Raw genomic sequence first — 23,170 nt, forward strand, 5'->3', positions numbered from 1 at the left:
GGGTGGAAAACTTCAGAGAGGAGGCATCAATTAGCTGGCGTCTTGGAGCCTGAGTTGATGTTTGCTGGTGGTGGAGACGTCACAGCAGGGAGAGGAAATGGCATGATCAGTGGTACAGCTGTATAAAACATTGACTAATTTTGGGGACAAGTTCTTGTTCTCACAGTCTAGAGAGGAATGCTGATGAAAGTTGGTATTTTGATGTTTGAGAGATTGGACACTAGATAGAAAAGTCTGGAACACCATTCTAAGGAGTGTGGACTTCAGTGTGGAGGAAATGAAGTGTCCCTGAAAGATTTTAAGTTAGGGAGTGAGAAGGCTAGATTATTGCTCTACAGGATTAACTCAGCTGCAGTGTGGAGGAACCCAGAAGGACACACAGACTGGAGACTGAAGGCCAGTTAGAAGGCTATGGATAGATCCACTTGTCTTTTCCATATACCTCAGAATATTTTTAGTACATAAAGCATGCAAACTGTAAGCAACATTAAGATCCATGTTGCCTTCCTTTGTAAAGGGTTCTGTTATTAGCCCAACAACCATATGGCAGTTCAGTTTTGTCCCAACAGTGCAATAATATAGATTATGACCTCAAATGCCGAATCTGTGTACTTTCAGAGTACTTCGTCAGGAAGATGAAGCACTGGAAGTGCTTCTCAAAGGCATCAGTTACTGATGTTCTGAAACCAGATAAGCCATGCTCAGGAAAAGACCACAAAGTGCATTTGTCAAATACTGTAAAGGGAACGGCAGTACAACAGTAAGTAGCTGTCTTTCGCCCTTTATCATTTTCCACCACGGGTCAGTTTCCATACGGTATTTACCCAGCTAACATCAAACACTTCTTGTTTTATAAATTAGAGGGGTTTTTTTGTCTGTTTTAAAATTACTTTTGAATTGAATAGTAATTATAATAATTATGGTATTTCATAATTTGCAAAGCATGCTAACACACATTTCTTTGATCCTGACAACTGTGAAGCAGTCTTATTATTACATTTTATAAGTGAGGAAGCAGCCACTGGGAGAAGGTAAGTGATTTGCATAAGGTTAACTAGCTAATGAATGGCATCAGCTAGGATTTAAAGCTTTGTTTCCATACTCCAGGCCTTTTCAACTCTGCGTCTTGTAGTCTGCATTCGCCAGCTAATGGTGACTTTATATAAGAGTACTTACTTGGGGCGCCTGGGTGGCTCAGTTGGTTACCCGGCTGACTTCGGCTCGGGTCATGATCTCGCGGTTCGTGAGTTCAAGCCCCACGTCGGGCTCTGTGCTGACAGCTCAGAGCCTGGAGTCTGTTTCAGATTCTGTGTCTCCCTCTCTCTGACCCTCCCCCGTTCATGCTCTGTCTCTCTCTGTCTCAAAAATAAATAAACGTTAAAAAAAAAAAAGAGTACTTACTTCTCTTTACATGAAGCCTTGTGAGGGGTAATGATGGGATGGGGGGGGTGGAGGTTGGGAAAGGGTGGTCCCTACAATTCGCTAGTGCTGACACATGATCAAAAGTAAAATAATTCTTTTACCTGACCTGACGGGGTGAGCCTGGTTCAAGCAAAGATCAAAGAAGGGAGTTTCTCTTTTTGGGGCATGGTTGTCTGTTCCCAGAAGAAAATTGGACCTACCGTAACTTTGAGTATTCTGCATGCTATTTTCATTGACTTGGACTAGTCGGACAGTGTTTTAAAGAACTAAGTGTAATGGAATCATTTTAGGTCACGGATGTTTCAAGAAAGCAGATTTGTCCCTTCATACGTTTTTATTTATAATATATATACTTTTGCTGATACAGTTTTAGCTGGGACTTTTTTTTTATCTCAAGGGAAATATTCTCAAATATTTTATATCCTCATTCTGACTGGATTCTGCAAATGACCAGTTCCAATTACCACATCGAAATGTTCCGCATAGGTCAGTCTTAGGGTGGGGGATGGGATGGTACAGGGGGAAGAAGCAGAAATTGAGAGTTCCCCAAGATTTTAGGAAAATGGAAACTACTTCACTCATCTTAACCTCTTTTTGTTCCCTCTCAGAACTAATAAAGATATTTCAGCCCAAAGGATACAGAGAGCTTGGTTATCTCATATGGACAAAACAATATTTCAACTCCTAAAGCACACGATTCGTGCAGCAGTATGTATTTTGCTTTTTGTTTTCTCTGGAAGATTTAATTACTTACAAGCTAAAAGGTGTGTGAAGTAAAGATAGAACATGTAACCTTTTTTTGATGTCCTATTTGAACCTAATAATAACGCATGCGGTTCTAGGATTGCCCTAAATGAATATTTCTGGATTTATTTGTAAATGACGTGCCTATTATTTCCTTTTCTGAAACCAAAATAAGATCTTTTAAAAATTTCGATTTCTTATTTGAAGATGTGGGCCAGTGATCATCAACAAGAAAAATCTCTGAATTAAAAGTGCCCTTACCTTCCAGCCAGCAATCTCACTTCTAGGAATGCATTCTACAACACATGTACAGTTTCATCGCAGTATTGTTTGTAACAGCAAAGAAAGTAAACCATAGAGTGTTCACCTATGGGATGCTAGTTAAATAAGCCTTGGTGCTTTCATAGTGTTAAACCTCGCAGCCTCGCATGTGATTCTGCAATACAAACAAAGGCAGCTAAGATAGCTCATTAGTGAAAAAAGGCAAGTGCAGGGCAGTGTGAGTAATATGGTCCTATTTAAGTACAAAACAGAAACGAAAGCAAAAACAAAAACACCCCAAAGGTGGGCATGCCCCACCTCCACTCTCCAAAAGAACAACTCTGGCAACGCCAGCGGAGTATTAAGCTTTCCTTCATACAGTACCAAGTATTCTAAGCATATCACCCCTGATTACAGTAGTCTGTAATTAGTGATAGTCACATTAAGGGAGTTTTAGCAGCTCTGAGCAGCTTGTACACTTCTTCACCATCTGAGCCACAGACCCATTTCTGATGCCAGTAAGCAGAATACCTCAGGGAAAACCCACTCAGGTAAGTGGGTGCCGGTTCAGGTCTATTACCCGTTCATTGTCTTCATGTATGGCACTGGCATTTAATTATCATAATACTGGTTTTGGTATAACTTTAGATGCTTAGGGTAACAGAAAAAAGGAAATTAATTAATTCTTTTTTTAAAAAATCTGTTGTCCTGACACTTCAAGATCCTACCTTACATTAATAATGATTTGTCATTATAAAAGGCCTTTGGTGTACTTTTTTATGTGATTGTCATAGGCATAAAGGTTGGCCGGGTCATATGGGGGCAGGGGGTGGGGGCTTTAGAGTCAAAGAGATCTATGTTTGCTTCCTGGCTTGTCCATTTATTACCCGCGTGCCTTTGAATAAATTACAGACGCCCCCAGAGTTTCAGCCTGCTCATTGGAAAGCTGAGAACAATAATGTTTGAATAATATTGCTGAGGTGTAAAGATTAAATGAGGTTATGTATATAAGGCGTTAACAGAGCATGTGGTATATAAAAGGTGCTTAAAAGCTAGTGACATTACAGTTATTTTCCTCATTTTACAGTGATTCATTCAATATCAAATATTTGTTAACCACCTGCTGTATTCCAAGGACTGTATTAAATGCTAAGAACACATGATAGAGTAAAAAGACAGTATCCCATACCTTCACGCCCCTTACAGTCTAGTGGAAGACACAGATTAGTTTATAGTTAATTAGAGTACATTGTGAAAAGTGTTGTCAGAGGGAAAGAACAGTGCCTGGGATCTCAAGGAGGGACACCTACTCAAACTTGGAGGCTAAAAGGATGAAGTAACTGACTCAAGGCTACACAGGTAATAAACGGAGGAGCCAAGACTAGAACCTGGGTCTTTAGAACATCAAGTCTGATGTACTGTTCACTTCACCATGCCACCTCTGTTATTTTCAGTAAATTACGTCTGGGCAGGGTACCATTTTCCATTGATAGCATCATCATCTATTTCAGGAACTTCGTGTGACACATCAAATACTGAAGGAAGTGAGCCCCTTAGAGGCTGAGCTTGTGAAAGATCCTAGCATGAAGTGTAAAGTTAGATTCAGGTAATATTTCTATACTGATTTATTTCAAGAAGCACTTAGTTAAAACGAAGAAAACTTAGAAATTTATTTTCTTTTTTTTTTTCAACGTTTATTTATTTTTGGGACAGAGAGACAGAGCATGAATGGGGGGGGGCAGAGAGAGAGGGAGACACAGAATCGGAAACAGGCTCCAGGCTCTGAGCCATCAGCCCAGAGCCTGACGCGGGGCTCGAACTCACGGACCGCGAGATCGTGACCTGGCTGAAGTTGGACGCTTAACCGACTGCGCCACCCAGGCGCCCCTAGAAATTTATTTTCTTAAGTCCTCATAAGTTCTCAGGGTATAATTACAGAGTAAATGTGTTCTTCTTATTTTCATTTATTATGTGGAGAAACAGAGACATGACTCTTGGGCCACAAGTTGCCTTGAGAGTGGCTCCTTTTCCATGATGTGTCCAATCTGACACACGAATGAGAATAGTTGTGAGCCCACATACCAAAGTGTGACTCTTTCACCTCTGTAATCCATTTTGTTACCTGTTACGGAGGAGAAGTAACTCAGCCCCAAGCCTGATGCCAGATGACTAATTTTGGGTCTTTATTTCAGATTTAGTGGTGAAACATTTCCACCTGTCATCGTATTTAAAATTTTTCTTCATACCGAAGGACATGGTTACAACTATTTCAGTGGAAAAAAATTCTTAAAGCCATCGAGTGAGGTGATGTTTCTTTCACAATGTACATTTTATGTTGCTTTAGCTTCTTAACATCTATGTAGTATCTAAATTGCACTTGAAATATACAGACTAAGTTATTTCACCATTAAACAGCCCAGCAGGCGGGTAATATTTTTTTAAGCATTATGTTTCAAGAGTGTCTCTGTTTATCAGCTAAAAATATTTGGAATGAATTCCTTATATAAGGCTCTAAAAATACTCATCACTTTTCTTTGTATTAAAATTTTGGGGGCGCCTACGTGGCTCAGTCACTTAAGCGTCTGACTTCAGCTCAGGTCATGATCTCACGGTTCATGGGTTCGAGCCCTGCAATGCCCTGAGTTCTGGGTATATATACCAGTATATACACAGTAATTCTATCTACAGCATAGGAATCATCTGAGAATCTTGTTAAAATGTAGTTTCTGAGGTGCCTGGGTGGCTCAGTTGGTTAAGCGTCTGACTTCAGCTCAGGTCATGATTTCGCAGTTTGTGAGTTTGAGCCCCGCATCAGGCTCTCTGCTGTCAGCACAGAGCCTGCTTTGAGTCCCCTGTCCCCCTCGTTCTCCACCTCTCCCCCACTTCTTCTCTCCCCCCCCCCAAATAAATAAATAAACTTAAAAAATGTAATTTCTGATTCATTAGCTCTGGGACAGGATGTGTGATTCTGCATTTCTAACCAGTTCCTAGGTGCTGCCACTACTGCTGGCCCACGGACCCTACTTTTAATAACAAGGATCTGCAGTGTAGGTTTTGCTCCTTTGGCCTTTATACACGGCAATGATTGAGGAAAACATGTGCATTCTTAGCCTTTTATAAACCGTACATCAAAGGTTATTTCCCTGTAGCCTTCTGGAAATAGTTTACATGAAAAGTAAGGTCCATCTGAAATCATCAGTAATGGAATGTGTTCAGGATAGAAGACCATACAGCCTGGGAGTTTTCTTTTTTTTTTTTTTAAATATATTTATGCATTTATTTTGAGGAAGGGGGGGGCAGAGAGGGAGAGAGAGAATCCCAAGCAGGCTCTGCACTGTCAACATAGAGCCGTATGCGGGCCTCAAACCCACAAACTGTGAGATCATGACCTGAGCCGAAATCAAGAGTGAAACGCTCAACCAACTGAGCCACCCAGGTGCCCCTGGGAGTTTTTGATCAGATTCAGGATGTACGGCATTTATTCTCTGAAGAATATTAGAAAATAAAAAGAGACTGCTTTTCTCTGTGTTCTCAGGCAATATCAGAGAAAATTTAATTCAGTTTCAGAATGTATCAAATGGACTGTGTGCTTTCATATGGAATATGGTGTTCTGGAAACAATATTTGTTCATTTATATAGAATAACTTCAAATGCAAAAGTTGATATTTATCCTACATCTTGAGGAATAAAGTCGTGTTACGTTTATATACAGAATGAGCTTGTCGTTGTTCCTATAAAATATCATCAATTCTTGGTTTTTAGAGGTTACATAATGAGACTTTTCCAGGAACTGAAATTCTCTTGGATCTGCCCTTGGTGGCTCCTACTGTCCACAAGCTGGAGCAAATGAAAAACGTAGAGGTCGTGACTGGAAAGCACTGTGTGTATATTAAAACTCATTAAAATGCTGTATAATAAATTCAATTTTATTTAAATTACAAAGTAACTGTTGGGAAAAAAAGGAAATAGCACAGAGTTTTTTAAAAAGAAAACCACCTCATGCCTTTTCTCTCTGTGCTGTGACTTTCACTTTCCTGGGGTGATCACTGTTAATAGTTTACTGTGTCTCCTTCTTTTGTTCCATAAAAAATACTCACACAAATATATTTTAAAAAATTTTTGATCTTATTATAAAAATGTGATAGCACTATTTAGTTTGAGTTTTTCACTAAATATTCTAAGGGGATTTAAATGATCAGAACACAAGAGAACAGTTTAGAATTCCTTTTTCCCTTTAGTTCAACTTTGTAAACAAACTCTGCTAACACTTGGATACATGGTTGATAGAAAACCTGTAGAAGTAGAATTTTTCTCACTATAAGTCTACTCAGGTCCTTTGTAGAAATTGTGTGTTTAGCAAACTGATCCAACTTTTCTAAGTTCACTTTCTCTTGTTTTAAAGATTTTATTTTATTATTATTATTTTTTAAATGTTTATTTATTTTTGAGAGAGAGGGAGAGAGCGGGGGAGGGGCAGAGAGAGAGGGAGACACAGAATCCAAAGCAGGCTCTGGGCTCTGAGCTCTCAGCACAGAGCCTGATGCAGGGCTCGAACTCACTCACCGTGAGATCATGACCTGAGCCCAAGTCAGATACTCAAATGACTGAGCCACCCAGGTGCCCCTTAAGATTTTATTTTGGAGTAATCTCTATACCCAACATGGGGTTCGAACCCATGACCCCAAGATCAAGAGTCACATGCTCTACCAACTCAGCCAGCCAGGTGCCCCCACTTACTTCTTAATATGAAATAAACAAGTCAGTTTTAGTTCAGACGTGTAATCTAAGTTCACTTATGAAGAAGGGGAGTTTCACAGAGTTTTGTTATTGTTCTGTCTTTTCCTTAGTTGTTATTTCCATTTCTAGTTTCATTTCCTTACCATTTCCCGATGGTATTTCTCATGTATTCACACACACACACACACACACACACACACACACACACACGTAAAAACAAGTGAAAGGATGTAGAATAGCCTAAACCACTTTAGAGGACAAAGATTTACATTAGCTGATTTCAAGATTTAAAAAGCTAAAATGATCCTGACAGTGTCGTGATGGCCTAAAGAGACACATAGATCAATGAGATAGGATAGAGAATTCAGAAATACACCCGCTCATAGATGATCAATTGATTTTCATCAAAGGTGCCAAGTCAGTTCAAATGGTGCTAGAACAATCAGATAGCCACGTGTACCAAAAAGAGATCTCATTTCAGTTACCTACTTCGATGATCTATTTTCAGAGCAATGCTTATTTTCAGAGGGTTGTCACTATAGTTCATCCTCCCAACTATATTTAGAATATTCTAAAGCCTTGTTACTCAGAGTGTGATCTACAGACCCGCAGCACTGGCATCCCCTGGAACTTATTAGCAATGCAGAATGTCAGCCCCCACCCCAGACCCACTGAATCAACACCTGGATTTTAACAAGACCCCCCCCCCAGATGACCCTACGTACAATGGAGTTTGACAAGCACTAAAGTTGCCCGCTGCACACACCATGGCCTAGAATGCCTCTGAGTAATTGCCTGTTCTCACACATTAATATCCAGCAACCATTAGTTTCAACTGAAGATCCCTGTTCTTTTTGGGGATTGGGCATTTAGGTAAAAAGGAAAAACATTATTATTAACATTAGCTGCCCTTATTGAGCACTATCAAGTACTATGTTAAACATTTCGTGTGCATTATCATTGCATTCTCATAAACTCTAGAATGTACAGCCTGTTGTCATCCTCAGTTTTAAAAGACTAAGTAACTTGCCAAAGTTCCCACATCTAGAAAGCGAAGGAACCGTTATCAAGACCCAGTAATCCTGACTCCAGAGCCTGCGTTCTTAACCAATCTTGAGTCAGGAGGCCTGCTAAATGTGTTCTCTTCCACGGCCCCCTGATAACTCTGGTGAGGTGCATGTTACTCCCATTCTGACTGCAAGGAAGCTGGAACTTGGAGGGGCTTGTCAGGGGCAGAGCTGAGGCTTGCATGCTCTCAGTCTGTCCGCTGCCCTGTGCGCACTGTGAGGTTGAAACAACACCAGCGGTTGTGGTGGTTTTATTAATTCTGAGCCTGTATATCACTGTACTGCTCCAAACCAGAAACACGGTTCCTGTGCAGGGATGCCAGCTTTTGCTAGTTTCGAGAGTGTCAATTTCCAGGCGGGCGGGGAAGTGACTTCAGATAGCAGAGTAACTTGACAAGCGCAGGTGTGGATCTGGGCCAGCGGCAGGGCTGTGGGGGCTTCTGAGCCACAGTGATGCCAGGTATCAGGGGAGGTGTCACATTTAGAGATGCCCCTCTTGGGCCTTTTGAGTCACCCACTAAGAATGGAACCTGCCTCTTGAATTCTAGTCTGATTGGCTGCTGTCCTGGGCTTCTTGCCCAGTTTCCGCCCTTCCCCTTCACCTGGGTCTGGGCTCTTCTCTCCCATCCCTTCCTACCCAGAAGTACTTTCCCGAATCTGGCCTTACGCGGCAGATGCCTGAGAAAGAACATCCTGGCCGTCGGAGGGCAAACTTTTTTCAAACCCCTGTCGCAAGTGGGCAGCGAGCCTGCCCTGCGCTGCCAGGCATAGGGTGTTTTTGGCTGGATACTGGGCTGGGCCCGCCACAGCTGAGCCACACAGCTGAGGCGCTGTGCAAATAAGGAAACCAGGGCTGGGAGGGATTGTGGGTGGTGGCTGAGTGGAGTAGAGTGGGGAAGAACTGACAAGAAATACCCTTACCAAATAACTTGAGCTAAAGTAAAATATAGTTATATCTAAAGAAATCCTCAGAGTAGAAATTATATGGCTTTCAGACTTGTTCACTGTACAATATTTGCTTTTACCTCTAGTATCGTTGTGAGGATGGTTAATGAGAACCCACAGGAAATTAATTGCAAGAAAGCATAATGGAGATACGTGCCAATACTGCCTTCTCTTTAGAGGCATAGTGTATAAAGAAACTAATGAAATGGAAAACAAAGATGATCTGCCTAAAGGAAGGTTCCATCACATAAGCTGTTTCTGTCCCTTGCAGGTAGCGCATTAGGAATAAAACTACAACCATTTGAATATTCTTTCCTTTTCCATATGTGTCTGTGTTTTAAGCTTTGGAATTAGAAAAACTTAAAAAGCAATATTCTTAATAACAAAAGTGAAAATTGAAATGGGAAATACATTCAGGCTCATTGTTACATTGTATGTTAAGTAAAAAAGAAAAGAGATTCCAAATTTCGATCTCGTCTCAGCCAGCCTCCTATCAGCCTTATAACACGGAGTTCCCATGCTTTCACAAATACACATTCTGAGATACAAGGGAAAAGAGAGACTAATCTGGAATCTAAAGATATTTGGATTTTCATCTACACCAGTCTCCCTTCTCATAAGCATATGCTTTGTGGCCAGAAGCACAGATATGTAATATAAATATGTGTTAGAATAGTCAGCACATACTTATGGGGGGTGGGAACAAGGGTGGGGAGTACTTAAGTCTCTACTCACAGTCTATGTATAGCGCTTAGCAAAGGATGGGTGTATGTGGAAGGGTACGGTGCAAATAGGGCCGGATGGGATCTGGTCCTCCGCACTTACTGTCATTCCTGTACCTCTGCCCTCTCAGGTGCTTTCCTTGAGTATAAAATGCTGACACTTCGGACCGAAAAAAAACTGCTTTGCTACTCTCTGGCCCCTGAGAATGAAGTGTGAAACAGAGGGAAGTCTAAGCAATCTGAAACGTCCCTGTTTCCATTTGGGGGTGAGGGATTAGCTAACACATGAAAGAGAGGCACCCGGTGACACCTTTCAGAGCAGTTCCCAGGGCGACCTATGTAACAACCAAGGACGTTTTCTTTGCCCTGACAGCATGAGTGACGTTAGAGATTTGTTTTGTTTTGTTTTGTTTTTTTTTAAGGGAAAAGAATGGGGTTTTTTTGAGGGGGGAAAACAGATTAAAAAAAAAACATGTTTCTCTGAGAATTGTAAACTCATTACTGCTCCACCTACATTTTAAAACTATGTAGACATGGTTATGGAAACAAATTTTAAGTGGTTTAAAAATTCCTATACAGTCTTTTCTTTGTAAATACAGTATTTTTATTGACCAGCAAGCTGCCAGAAGGAAGGAACAACATTTGATGTGTTTGTCAGAAACAACATGTGAATCGTGCACTGGTAATTACTGCTATTATACTACTGTTTTAAAAGTCTATTTTCTATTCTCTTTATAGGCAGTGGCCGATGCTTGCAAAATAATGGGGAAAAGGAGATTTTGTCATCAAGTTATGGAAGAGGAACGTTTTTTCCAGAAGTTCAAAATAACTGATGAAATTGATATTGTCACCCTGCAAGATTACATGCAAGTAAGGAATTGAGATTTAGATATTAGAAACAACAATTAAAAAAAGCCTCTGGCCTTGTACTCCAAGAAGAAAGGATCATACATGTTTTTCACTGTAACAAGATACACACAATGTAAAATTTACCATTTTATCATTTTATTGTTGATTTATTTTGAAAGAGAGAGCGAGCACGTGTGAGTGAGCGAGGGCAGTTGGGGCAGGGAGAGAGAGAGAATTGCAAGCAGGTTCCACACTGTCATTGCAGAGCCCGACGTGGGGCTTGAACTCACAAACTGTGAGATCATGACCTGAGCCAAAATCAAGAGTGCTTAACCAACTGAGCCACCCAGGCACCCCCAAAATTTACCATTTTAAATGGTACAATTCACTGGCATTAAGTGCATTCATGATGTTGTGCAAACACCACCCCCATCTAGTTCCAGAGCCTTTTTGTCACCCCAAAGGGAAAGTTCGTATCTATTAAGCTGTCACTCCCCATTCTTCCATCATTCCAGCCCTTATCAACCACGGATCTGCTTTCTGTCTCCCTGTCTCTGCTTTACCTATTCTGGGTAGTTTCTGTTAATGGAATCGTATAATATTTGGCTTTTTACATTTGGGGAGTGATAGCTACTGAATGTGGCCTTTCTTTTGGGGGTGATGGAAATGTTTTGTGGTTAGATAGTAGTGATACAATGTTTATTTAGACTGAATTGTATACTTTAAAATGGTTAAAATGGTGAATTTTAGATTACGTGAATTTTATCTCAGTAAAAAAGTCAAAAACTCAAATACATGGTGCTAAAATAGTGCAAGATGGAGATTTGGCCTGGTAATGAAGGGTCCGATTATTGTTTGGATGCTGTGTGCTTCTAGTAACAGAATGTTCCCAGCCACAAGAGGCTTAGACAACAAAGGACGTTTATTGTCCCATGTCCAAAGTGCACAGGTAGGTGGGTCCTGGGCTAGCTAATGCAGCAGCCCCAGGACGTCAGGGCTCTGGGTCAGCTCATTCCAGTGCTCTTCTCTTCCTTCACATGGTAACAAGATGCCTATCACGTTCTCAGCCTCCTTCAAAGGCAGGAACAAGGGGACTCCTAAGCGTAATTCTCCTTTTTCTCTCAAGAAGAAAAATCTTTGCCAGAAGCCCCCAGCAGACTTCCCCTCGGGTTCCTTTGGTCAGAACTGGATCACATGCTCCCCCTAAACTAATCACGGATAAAGGGACGTGGGACCGTTTTCCATGATTGACTTAGAACAATCATGGTTCATATGCTGGGGCCCTCCTTCCTGGAACATATTACTGTTCCATACTTGGAAAAAAAAAAAAACAGGGCTCTGGAGGCAAGGGAGAAGTGGGAAATGCTTGACGGGCAGGCAATCAACAATGTGTCACAGCCTCAGTCTGGGGCTGAGCAGGTGCTGCGCCCCAGGCAGAGACTCTGTGGCAGGAAGAAACGCAGGGCCTGAAAGCAGGTCTGTGGGGCTGGAGAAGAAAGAGCAGAGGGTTTGGCATGTCGGTGGCCCGGAGGGCTGGTAAGAGAGCTTCAGGCAGGCCTTTGGACCATAGTGAGGTGTTTTTCTTTTCTTTCATCCTGTGTCCAACTAGAAGCTGGTACAGTGTGTTAAGAAATGAGGTAATCTAATCGAGTAAGTGAAGAGACCCATGTGGCTGCAGTGTAGAGGATGGATTTGAGGACAGACAGCAAGAGCTTTCTCCTAGTTTGGATGCTTCTGCTGTACTTCAGGAGAGATGGTGGTCTCTTGGCCATGAGGCTAGAGACACAAGAGATAGTTAGAGAATAAAATGAGTGGAGCCTTGGTGACAGGGAGGCAAGCTAAGGGAAGGTGTCCGGCACGGCTCCTCGGTTTCTGGTTTGCATAACAGGTTGGACAGCAGTGCTAAATCAGTGAACGTAAACTAGATACCTAAATAATAATAATAGCAAACGCTACTGTAATACCAACTCCTTTTGTTCTCATAACAATCCTAAGAGGTAGGTACTATTATTACCGCCATTTTACAAGTCCTAAAGAAACAAGGGATCCCAAAATTCTGGCTCATAATAATAACTATTCGCTCACTTGTGTCAGTGTGACACATGAAATTACTGCCGTGCCTTAGAGACTCCCAGTTGTGTTTTCTTTCCTTTAGAGCCTTAACCTGGAAAATGAGAGAATTGAACCGGGAAATAAGTAGCGCTTGGGGATGCCGACTGTCTTTGCTAAGGACATGGGTCACGTACTTGCAGACTGTGGCTAAGCCAAGGATTGGTGTCATAGAAAGAAGTCCCCAGATAGACATATTGGGAGAGAGAGACATGATGATTGCTGACATTTATTGAGCCCTTTATGGACACAGCACTGTTTTTAGCTCTTCATTTGCCTATTATCTCCTTCAATCTTCAAATTTGTGAATTATGTGACCCTTTAACAGATGAGAAACATGGAGTTTAACAAGATTTTTAAAAACCTGCCCAAGGTCACATAGCTAAGTTTAGAGCAGGTCATTGATGGTTCTGAGGTGTCTACCCATTTTACTGCTCCACTCTCAGCAAGTAAAACAGTGCTCACTTCACACGGTAGTGCGGGGCTCTAAAAATGACCATGCACGGGTGCCTGGCTGGTTGGTTGGTGGAGCATGCAACTCTTAATCTCGGGGTTGTATGTTCGAGTCCCACATCGGGTGTAGAAATTTCTTAATAATAAAATCTTTAAAAAAAAAAAAGATCGTGCAAGCTGAAACTGTGCAAAGCAAATTTAATAATCAATGGGAAAAATCATGATTGTGCCATGCCTTTAAAAAAAATCTTGTCAATGGGCCACCCGGGTGACTCAGTTGGTTAAGCGTCTGACTTCGGCTCAGGTCATGATCTCACAGTATGTGGGTTTGAGCCCCTCATCGGGCTCTGTTGACAGCTCGGAGCCTGGAGCCTGCTTCAGATTCTGTGTCTCCCTCTCTCTCTGCCCCTCCCCTGCTGTTGCTGTCTCTCTCTCTCTCTCAAAAATAAACATTAAAAAATTTTTTTTTAATCTTATCAAAACATTAAAAACTCTCTTGCTATCTGTTATATAGGAAAATGGAAAAAAAGCAAAACATTTATCACCCTATAATTTTAAACATTAGGAACATTGAGGATCAAGAGTGTTTCATTTCTTTGTAAAAAACATATAAACTGTAAATATACTAAAAACCATTGCATTATATACTTTAAATAGGTGAATTGTATGGGATGTGAATCCCAATAAAGCTTTAAAAAACAGTTTATCAGGAGTGGTTTCAACTGTACTTGCCTCTTCTTCTCGTGTAACTTACAATACGTAGTGAGCATCTTTTCTATGCCTTGGTGAATTGTCCTACTCCTTCCTAAGTTTAGATTACCTACCAACATTTTATCCTTTGCACTTTATTTTTAAAAATTTTTATGTTTGTTTCTTTATTTTGAGAAAGAGAGAGAGCGGGGTAGGGGTAGAGAGAAAGAATCCCAAGCAGGCTCCACACTGTTAGCGCAGAACCTGGCGTGGGGCTCGATCACGACCTGAGCTGCAATCAAGAGTCAGACGCTCAACCGACTGAGCCACCCAGGTGCCCCTGTCCTTTGCACTTTAAAAAAATTTTTTTTAACATTTATTCATTTTTGAGAGACACAGAGAGACAGAGCGTGAATGGGGGAAGGGCAGAGAGAGAGGGAGACACAGAATCTGAAGCAGGCTCCAGGCTCTGAGCGGTCAGCACAGAGCCCGGCGTGGGGCACGAACCCATGAACCATGAGATCATGACCTGAGCTGAAGTCAAGGACGCCTAACCGACTGAGCCACCCGGGCACCCCTATGCTTTAAATGTTGTGAAATCTCAGAGTTCTTGTAATGTGAAGTATCTTTTTTGTCAGCGTCACTTCCTCTGGGCCAGCTTCATCCTTGTTGTCACAACCACTTTCCTCATTTATGCTGGTAAATTCACCTTCACCAAGTTCCTCTAGCTGCCCAGCCACAAGCTCTTGAATGACGGCAATGTCAGTATCCCCTTGGTCACCTATTTCTTGTAGAACTCCATTTACATTTCCAACATTATCACTTTGTGTTTCTCTGTTGGCCTGTTCTTTTGATTATCTTTTATTTTTGTGTTATTATATATATATTTTTTGGTAAATGTCACATGGGTTTATCACCGGGAGACAAAGAGGTGATACAACTACATACTTTGCTGTCTCTGTGTGAACTGAACAAAACAGATCCTCAGTGACCAATCAGTGACACATTTTGGAAGAAGCGACCTGATTTGTCACTAATCACTACACACATCTGTTATTTATGTAGTGACCTATGGACTGAAGAGCTCTCACCAAAGTTTGCATTTTATACAATTACTAACTTACACTATGGAAACTGAAATTGAAAGTGTTGTTGGAGGACTGGGCTTATTCAATCAAATGGTAGTAATTAAAATTTGTACCTGCCTAAATAATCAAAAGAAAGACTGCTTGTGTGTGTGTGTGTGTGTGTGTGTGTGTGTGTGAGAGAGAGAGAGAGAGAGAGAGAGAGAGCGCGAGAGATACCCTAAATGCCTAGCTGATATTCTATTTCCCAGCATTGTAGATCCTCTGGCCCTATTCCATTTATTTCCTTATTTATTTTTTTGTTTAAAGTTTTTTTTTTAAGTTTTAAATTTATTTTTGAGAAGAGTGTGGGTACACAAGTTGGGGAGGGACAGAGAGAGAGGGGGACAGAGGATCTGAAGCAGGCTCCACTGACAGCAGAGAGTCTGATGCGGGGCTCGAACCCACGAACCGCGAGATCATGACTTGAGCCAAAGTTGGACACCTAACCGACTGAGCCACCTGGGCTCCCCTGGCCCTATCCCTATTTTTCTTTCTTTCTTTCTTTCTTTCTTTCTTTCTTTCTTTCTTTCTTTCTTTCTTTCTTTTCACAGAAAAGTACCCTTTTATTGAGAGGTAAGACTAGTGTATTTACAATATTCCATTGTTAGATCTTATAAAATGACTCTGAGACTTTTTAAAGCAGCAGTATTCCAGAAATTACAATTTATAAGGGGAAAAGAAAAACATTGCAAGAATGTTTGTGTTACAGAAAATACATTTGAACAGTGCCAGGTACACTTAAGGCTAGGTAGTATTAGACCTTTTCCTCCATCTGTATAGCAATAATCAAAGTACATTTTTGTCACAAAGAAGGCTCATTTTGGAAAGGAAGAAACAATACAATGTACAGTGATTTCTGTCAGAAGACTAATATGTTTAAAAATAGAGCCTCATCAGTGGTTCTGAATAAGAAATAGCGCTGCCAAGCAGTCCCAAACTCAAATTTGAGATTAACTGTTGGCTCTTTGAAAACTGAAAACTGCTCCAGCCCCTCAATCTTACTAAGGACTGGGAAATTATCAAATCCTTTACACAACTTCTAATAATGCTTATGAAATAAGATTTTGAAAAAGTTATCTGTTACGGTGCAAAGAACATTTTGGTAGAAATTCATGTCTACAAAGGAGCTAAATAATACAAATGTTCATTACATTAACAGATACTGTTCTTGTTCTAAAAAGGTAGAATTATCTAGCCACTGAAAATAGTATGGATCAGTCAAAAATATGTAGAAGAGTCCTACAGGGCAACTTGTATAAGTCGATCCCCAAAATATGTATATATCTGACACTCTCCAAATGAGGATATTACTTTTTTGAAGAACATTAGACACAACACTAGGTCTTTTATTATTCCATGAACTATTGAGGTAGGAGTCTCATTTTGTCAGTATCATCTAGTTTCACTGATTATGTCATAAGTCAAATGCCAGTACCAAAAGACAGTAATCCACAAGACTGAACTATTAAACTGTGGACCAAGTCTTTCCTTCTTTTGACAAGCAGAAATGGGAGTTCTTTGTGCATTGTGCATACAAAAATAATGCAATCTATGATATATTTTGTAGACATGTTTGTAAATAAAAATCACAGATTTAAATTATAATTTTGCGCATTAAAAAGCTTTGCAACTGTTAAAAAAAAAAAGGTAAATAGTGCAGTCATTAGTGGTAAAACAAATAGTACTATGGCTGTTGAAATGTGTTCTTACATCTACCAGAAAAGTTGCCAGCTTGGAAAACTACCAAGAAACAACTACTGTTTCTTACTGCCAGTCAAGCATCAATAGTAGAAAAAACAACACATTTTTTTAGTGTCATGTTTTTAAGAAACTATAGCCCATTTAATTACTGTAAACTAACTTTAGCATGTGAATTCAGATATTTTCTCCATGAACTCAAGACAAAGCATCTTATGAAGCATTCATCATGTGTATTGATTTTTATGTTATGAAAAGGCTAAAAATAAAGGAAAACTCGGCCTTACATGAAAAGCCCTTAACAAATACCTATAAGTTTAACCTTTTAACATATTACATCTTAAAGTAAACATTACCAATAGTTATTTGATTTATGAAAAGCAAAATAGTAAAACCACTGCTAAAATAAAAGAAAGAAAGAAAGAAAGAAAGAAAGAAAGAAAGAAAGAAAGACACCATGACATGGAAAAATCCATTAGGTTTGCATCATTTAGTATCTTAAATAAAAGACTATTCAATGTAACAGACTACTTCATGGTCAAGAACTCTTTTTGTTAGATGCTTACATATAATGTAAGATACAGATAATCAGGTCAGACTCTCAAGACACATGAGTAGTTCTGAGTGTTCGTTTATGAAGAATAAATGACCTTTGTGTATTCCAACAGTGAATATCTAGTTCAGATTTTCATCTGGCTTTAAAATATTAGGAATCAGAAGAACCACCAATGTTTTATTTTAGCCATACGTTTATATATAAAAAAAAGGTGATTCATCCATCAAAACTAGGTTTTCCTTGGGTTTAATACATTAAAATGACATAATCCAAGCTAACTCATGCATCACTTTCAGAGACACAGTGCAACTAGAAGTATTTTTGCCATTCCAGTGGATATTTCTAAAAAGCAAATGCCTATGCGTGTTCCTGCACCCTCAAAATAAAAAGGAAAGAAACAGGCACTGCAGTTCTCTAAGGACGGCTGTGTTTCACACATTGTGGATAAACAATAAAAATCGCCTTCAAGAGTTTCAATAAGTATTGTAACATAGATTTCATCTCCTTTAGTTTGCTTGCTGACTTCTCAGATCACTTGATTAGAAGCCTTTTCTCAGTTCTTCTTTGTTAACTGCTATTGGTACTTTGTAGACTGTACGTTTTAAACTTCTGTAAAGAACATTACAAGCTATTTCATGTCATTTCATTTTGTGCTGAATATTCCTCAAAGGATTTATAAATAATACAATATTTTAAATGAGTCTTCAGTTCACTTGTTGTTATACCATATTGTTGCTACCAACTTTATCTACAAATGATCTAATTCCAGGTAAATTCAAAAGGGATCCAAGGACTGGCACTCTTCTAATAAAGCCAGTGACCACAGGAAAGAAGCCCATTTCCAATAGCCAGTAGTGCTTTGTCAAAAAAGAGAATCATGGGGCGCCTGGGTGGCTCAGTCGGTTGGGCGTCTGACTTCGGCTCAGGTCATGATCTCGAGGTCTATGAGTTCAAACCCCGCGTCAGGCTCCGTGCTGACAGCTCAGAGCCTGGAGCCTGCTTCTGCTTCTGTGTCTCCCTCTCTCTCTGCGCCTAACCCACTCGCATTCTGTCTCTGTCTCTCTCAAAAATAAATAAACATTAAAAAAATTTAAAAAAAAAAGAGGATCATTCCAAAGAACAGGAAAAACACTCCAAATCTTGTTAATCCCATGCCAACGTTCTGGGTGTCCGTTAGGGAGATCATGGCTGCTGTGGTAAGGGCAGTGGCTAGAGCATCTCCCCTATTTTTATTTCTTAAATGAACATTTTATAAGGTTGAATTGATTATATATATTTGAATTTTAACCTTCCTAATTTGATATTTTAAATTCAAAAAATAAATAGCAGTGGGATTTCTACGAATACTATAAATGAAAATAGTGCAATTTGCCCCTTAGTACCAGAGATGAACTCATTATTTCTGAAAAGGCTTATGCAAATGTCCTCTCAACCTAAGCATGTTAGGAACAAGTACCACCAGGTATGCAGATCATATATTTGCCATTAAAATGTTTATGCATTAAATAAAGATTTAGTGAATGTGGTACTGTGTACATGATACTGCGTGACAAGAACCCTGCGCACTTCCGGTGGGGAGCTAAGTACACAGATAACTAAAACATCAAGTAGTCGGTAAGAAGCCATAGAAGAACGTTGCTGATAAAGTTCAGAGATGGGATCAGGGAATGCTTTTTGATGAAGTGACATTGGACACGTGAACCTTGAGAAATGTGTCTAAAAACATTCTAGAGTACCCACAACCAATCATTCTTACCTGTTGTTTCCATATAGTACTCCAGTCTTCTGGATGAGACTCCTGCATCCTATGGTGGCAGAAATAACTACTGGCGAAAATTAAACCTCAAAAACATCCCCAGGACGATGATAATATATGACATAGTTCATTATGCAGAGTCTGGAATAATCTCACACCGTCTACAAAAAGAAATGAAGTATCTGTTACAGAAGCCACGAACGGAAGAGATGCGTAAGCACCAGCTACGGATTGTTTCTGAAGCTAGGTAAAAGTGACATTTTACCTGGGTTGCGATACTAGGGGCATTTCTGAAAATGTTCACTTTCTGCCAAATAGCTCATGAAAGATAATAATAGGGCATATGGGAAAAACAGGGTTGGGGCAGATTGCTCCAAACTTCTGCATCTTTGTAAACAGAACACTAACAAAAAGGACAATTGGAACCTGGGGAGATAACTTGCACCAGCAGACAGGCAGCTCAGGATGGCTGGAGGCCAGCACAGAAAATATAAAACATGTAGAACGATCGAGTGGAAATTCTGGCATCTCTTTAATGAGAGCAGGTAGTGGGCACGGTGCTAGCGCAGATGGAAGTATGGCCTTGGGCTAGTGTGGTTGCCTTGTAAGCGGACACGAGAGGCCGGGCAACCTGCCAATAACCGAAACCCCCTCAAGGTGGGGAGTATGGTGGAGCGCCGTAAGGGTGGATCGTGGGCTGAGGGGTGCCACTCTGGGGAGAGAGCCCTAGATGCAGGTGCTAATTCTCGTTTTCATAAATACAGCCAAAAGGGCTCCCGTTGCCTGTGGCACACAGGGCTGAGGACCTTCTTTCCTTTTCTGCCGAAGGTTATAATTCTCCTCTTGCTATCCCGGCTCTCCTTGCTGAGGACAAATTGCATATAAATTACAGTGACATTATTCCCTTCTTTAGCAATAACATGTGAGCCAATTCACATTATAGAAACTCATGTTGTAGCAAAATAGACTGTATTATGATCTGAAACAGTATGGACAGAATACGACTGCTCTCATTATATTCCTTTTTTCTTTCCATTACAAGTTTCACCTAGCCCATCTTATTTACAAGTGAAGAGCTTTCTTTCTTGAGAAAAAGAAAGAGGTAATCAGATTGAAGAGGATGTATTGGTAGTCAATTTCCACAGAGTCATACTTGAAAGGAAAAAAATACTCGGTTAGTACATGAAGAAGACACTGGTGACCCAGCATCAGGCAAATGCGCTGGATTTTTTCAGGGCTAGAGATGAGTGGTGCTGCCCCAATAATATAATTTAGCCCATATATTTTATGATCAAGGGTATACATTTGCCAGACAGATGGCCTGGTGTAGGGGGCAGTCTGTCATCATGAAATAGACTTTCTCTAACTCATCCATATAAGCACTGAATATAGAACTTAACCCTATTACCACCAAGGCCAAATAAATGATGTAATTTTCTCTGCCACCATGTATAACCGTCGGCTCCTTGCTATTTGAACCCTTGCCATTGATTGTCTAAGATGAGTCACTGGAAGAGCCAAATTAAGTAGCCAAATTCTAAATCAATTAAAGAGGTAAAAGTATTTTCTTACAGGTTTCTATGAATGCAGTATTAGTTTGGGATCTCCTGGGAAATCAAAGATTTGAGTATGAGTAGTTTATCTGGGAGGTGATCCCCAGAACCATCCATGGAAGGGAAACAGGGAGGGGCAGGCTGCCGAAACAGTGTGTGTCAGCAAACAGGTTATCTCTGCGGGTAAGTGGAGTTTAATCCCTCCCGGGAATGTCCAAGCCATTGTAGAACACGTGACTCAACTTATCCTGCGGGGGCAAGGGAGCTGGGATATGTATACGCCAATGTGCAGCAGTCATTGGCTAAGGACTGCTTAGGAGGTGAGGTAGTAATTCTCGGGCACTTTCTCCACACATGGGCTCCTGTTTTCGCAAGCAAGCCCTCGGGCTGAGTGAGGCCAATGCTGTCAGTTGGAAGCTGGGCCTATGTGCTTTGCAGTGGTAAGGCGTAGGGCGTGGCACCACCTGTATCTGATCCCAGCACTGATAAAAACAGCTTGTTTTCGGCCATTATGAAATTTACCCGTTTTTTGGTGTTAGTATATGGTATGTTAAAAAAGATTCAAGTGGCTACTACATGGTATTTTCCAGGAAAACGGATTTTAGATTGATACCATGTTTTATCATTTTCACCGTCATTGTGGTCCACGTCCTCATATGTACACCTTCATAGGTGACAGATAAGGAACTGTGCTGTGGAATTTAAGCAGAAATGATAACTTTGGCCTAAAAAATTACATGCAGTACTGCTGCAAAAACTGAGGTCTATGATACATTTGCTGGAAGATGCTTTAAAAAAAATAGGGAACTTGCTTTACATTTAAATGTTATTTTGTGCATTTTTTTCTGTCTATAATACAAATCTTTTCTAGATGCCCTTCATCCTTTCCAACTATCCAACCTTTGTATGGGCCCTACCAACAGCAGAGTCAAATTCAACATCTGGGTCGTCGATCTAAGCGAGCTCAAATGAAAGTTGAAAAAATGAAAAAAGCTTACAAGATGGCTAAAGAAAAAAATGCTTCTGTGGGGACTGTAAGTTGAACCTGTACTGAATTCATTGTTTTGTACACTATTCAAACTGTAAGTAATTCTACTTCTATAAGTAGAATTTTCCTTATCTCCAAGGTGAAGGTTGAAATGCCTTTGGTATCTACTTAGATAGTCTAAAGCTATGTTCCTCTTGGTGCCCCATGTTTTAAAAATTCTTCCACAATAGAGCTAACCTGATAAATATTGGCTGTTTGGGCTCCGCATCAGTATGAGGTGGTGAATGACAACAGCAGCAATGAAAAACTGTCGTCTCTGTACGTTGACGCTGTCAATTCAGCACGATGCTAATGGTGATTTTGTCAAAACAAAATCCATTTCTATCTAAACTTACAAAAGCGGTATGTGTAAAGTCGCCCTCAGTATATTCCTACATTGTAGGAATATTGACAACCAGTACGTATTGATGTGTTACTTTGTAATTCTTAAAGAATCTGCTCTAAGTTTTTTACGAGGAGGCTAAGTATAAACAGTCACTATAAAAACAAAGTAGTAAAAACCAGTTTTTTTCCGTCTTTTATTTATAATTCTACCTAGGAACCACAGACAGATACATCACATACAAAGCAAAAAAAGACAGTCATCTTCTCCTCCCCATCTTCTGACATCATGAAAGTTGAACCCATGTCAGATGAGGAATTGAAAAAAGAAGAAAAGGAATTATTTGCCTGGTGTCAAGGCTTGTGTATTAATAGTTCTCCATCATATTAATGCACAGCTAACTGATAGAAACCCAAATCATTTAACAATGTGCTTGTCTTGCTAATATGAGTATTAAAGGACAATGAAATGTCCACAAGCCCTCAGGATGCTCTCTTAACCAAATAAATGTGTGACCGATTCTTAAGCCCTTTTTGTATTACTAGAAGTACAAATATTTTTTACTGACAAAGTTTTAATCTGAATAAATTATTTCTAGTAGATGCCCTCGAACTAGCTGTATACAGTTTGAGTCAAGAAATGATGTGCAAATTAGTCCCTGGAATTTTTATTCAATTTTGATTTTCCTTCATTTTTGAAAAGCATCTGAACAGGTCATGCTTAGCATAAATATCAGAATTCACAGAAGAAAAGTTTGCTCTTGAGTCAGCTTCCAGTTCCTTTTTTTTTTAAACTGGCATGTTGTCTTCACAGAGCACCTTGTGATAGACCTATTCTAAATTATAATAAAAATAATAATGAATTTTTTGCTACAGTAGGCATGACATAGCATACCTAATCATTATCCAGGATCCTAAGGACCTGGGGCAGAATGTTGTGCATGCTTTCAACTTGTATGTGAATATTTTTCAAATATTAAAATTTTTTTGAGGAATATTCATCAATTTCCTTTTGAATTGATAATTTTATTCCTGATATAGTATAAATTATTGATACTTCTTGTGATCTAGGCTATTGGATTATATCAAACCTTACCAGCAGCTATGATAA

General features: G+C 40.0%; 1 protein-coding gene across 1 annotated transcript; it reads left to right on the forward strand.

Annotated features, from left to right (window-relative positions):
- Positions 1 to 627: 627 nt before the first annotated feature.
- CUNHXorf58 (chromosome unknown CXorf58 homolog) lies at positions 628 to 22,450 on the forward strand. The gene is made up of 8 exons (XM_047076399.1): positions 628 to 760; positions 2,031 to 2,130; positions 3,939 to 4,033; positions 4,620 to 4,731; positions 10,638 to 10,769; positions 19,155 to 19,384; positions 21,562 to 21,724; positions 22,277 to 22,450. The coding sequence occupies exons 1-8, from the start codon at positions 636 to 638 to the stop codon at positions 22,448 to 22,450; spliced, it is 1,131 nt and encodes a 376-aa protein (XP_046932355.1). The 5' UTR covers positions 628 to 635.
- The last annotated feature ends 720 nt before the right edge of the window (positions 22,451 to 23,170 follow it).

The sequence above is a fragment of the Lynx rufus genome, unplaced genomic scaffold (assembly GCF_022079265.1).
Source record: "Lynx rufus isolate CCGP_SWC_20201006 ecotype Redwood Valley unplaced genomic scaffold, mLynRuf1.p SCAF_14, whole genome shotgun sequence".
Classification (NCBI taxonomy): Eukaryota; Metazoa; Chordata; class Mammalia; order Carnivora; family Felidae; genus Lynx; species Lynx rufus.

Coding starts and splice junctions, on each gene's coding strand:
- CUNHXorf58 (XM_047076399.1), top strand. CDS start 636: ATGAAGCACTGGAAGTGCTTCTCAAAGGCATCAGTTACTGATGTTCTG. Junction 4,034..4,619: donor AAGTGTAAAGTTAGATTCAG/GTAATATTTCTA, acceptor TCTTTATTTCAG/ATTTAGTGGTGAAACATTTC. Junction 10,770..19,154: donor CCCTGCAAGATTACATGCAA/GTAAGGAATTGA, acceptor GTTTCCATATAG/TACTCCAGTCTTCTGGATGA.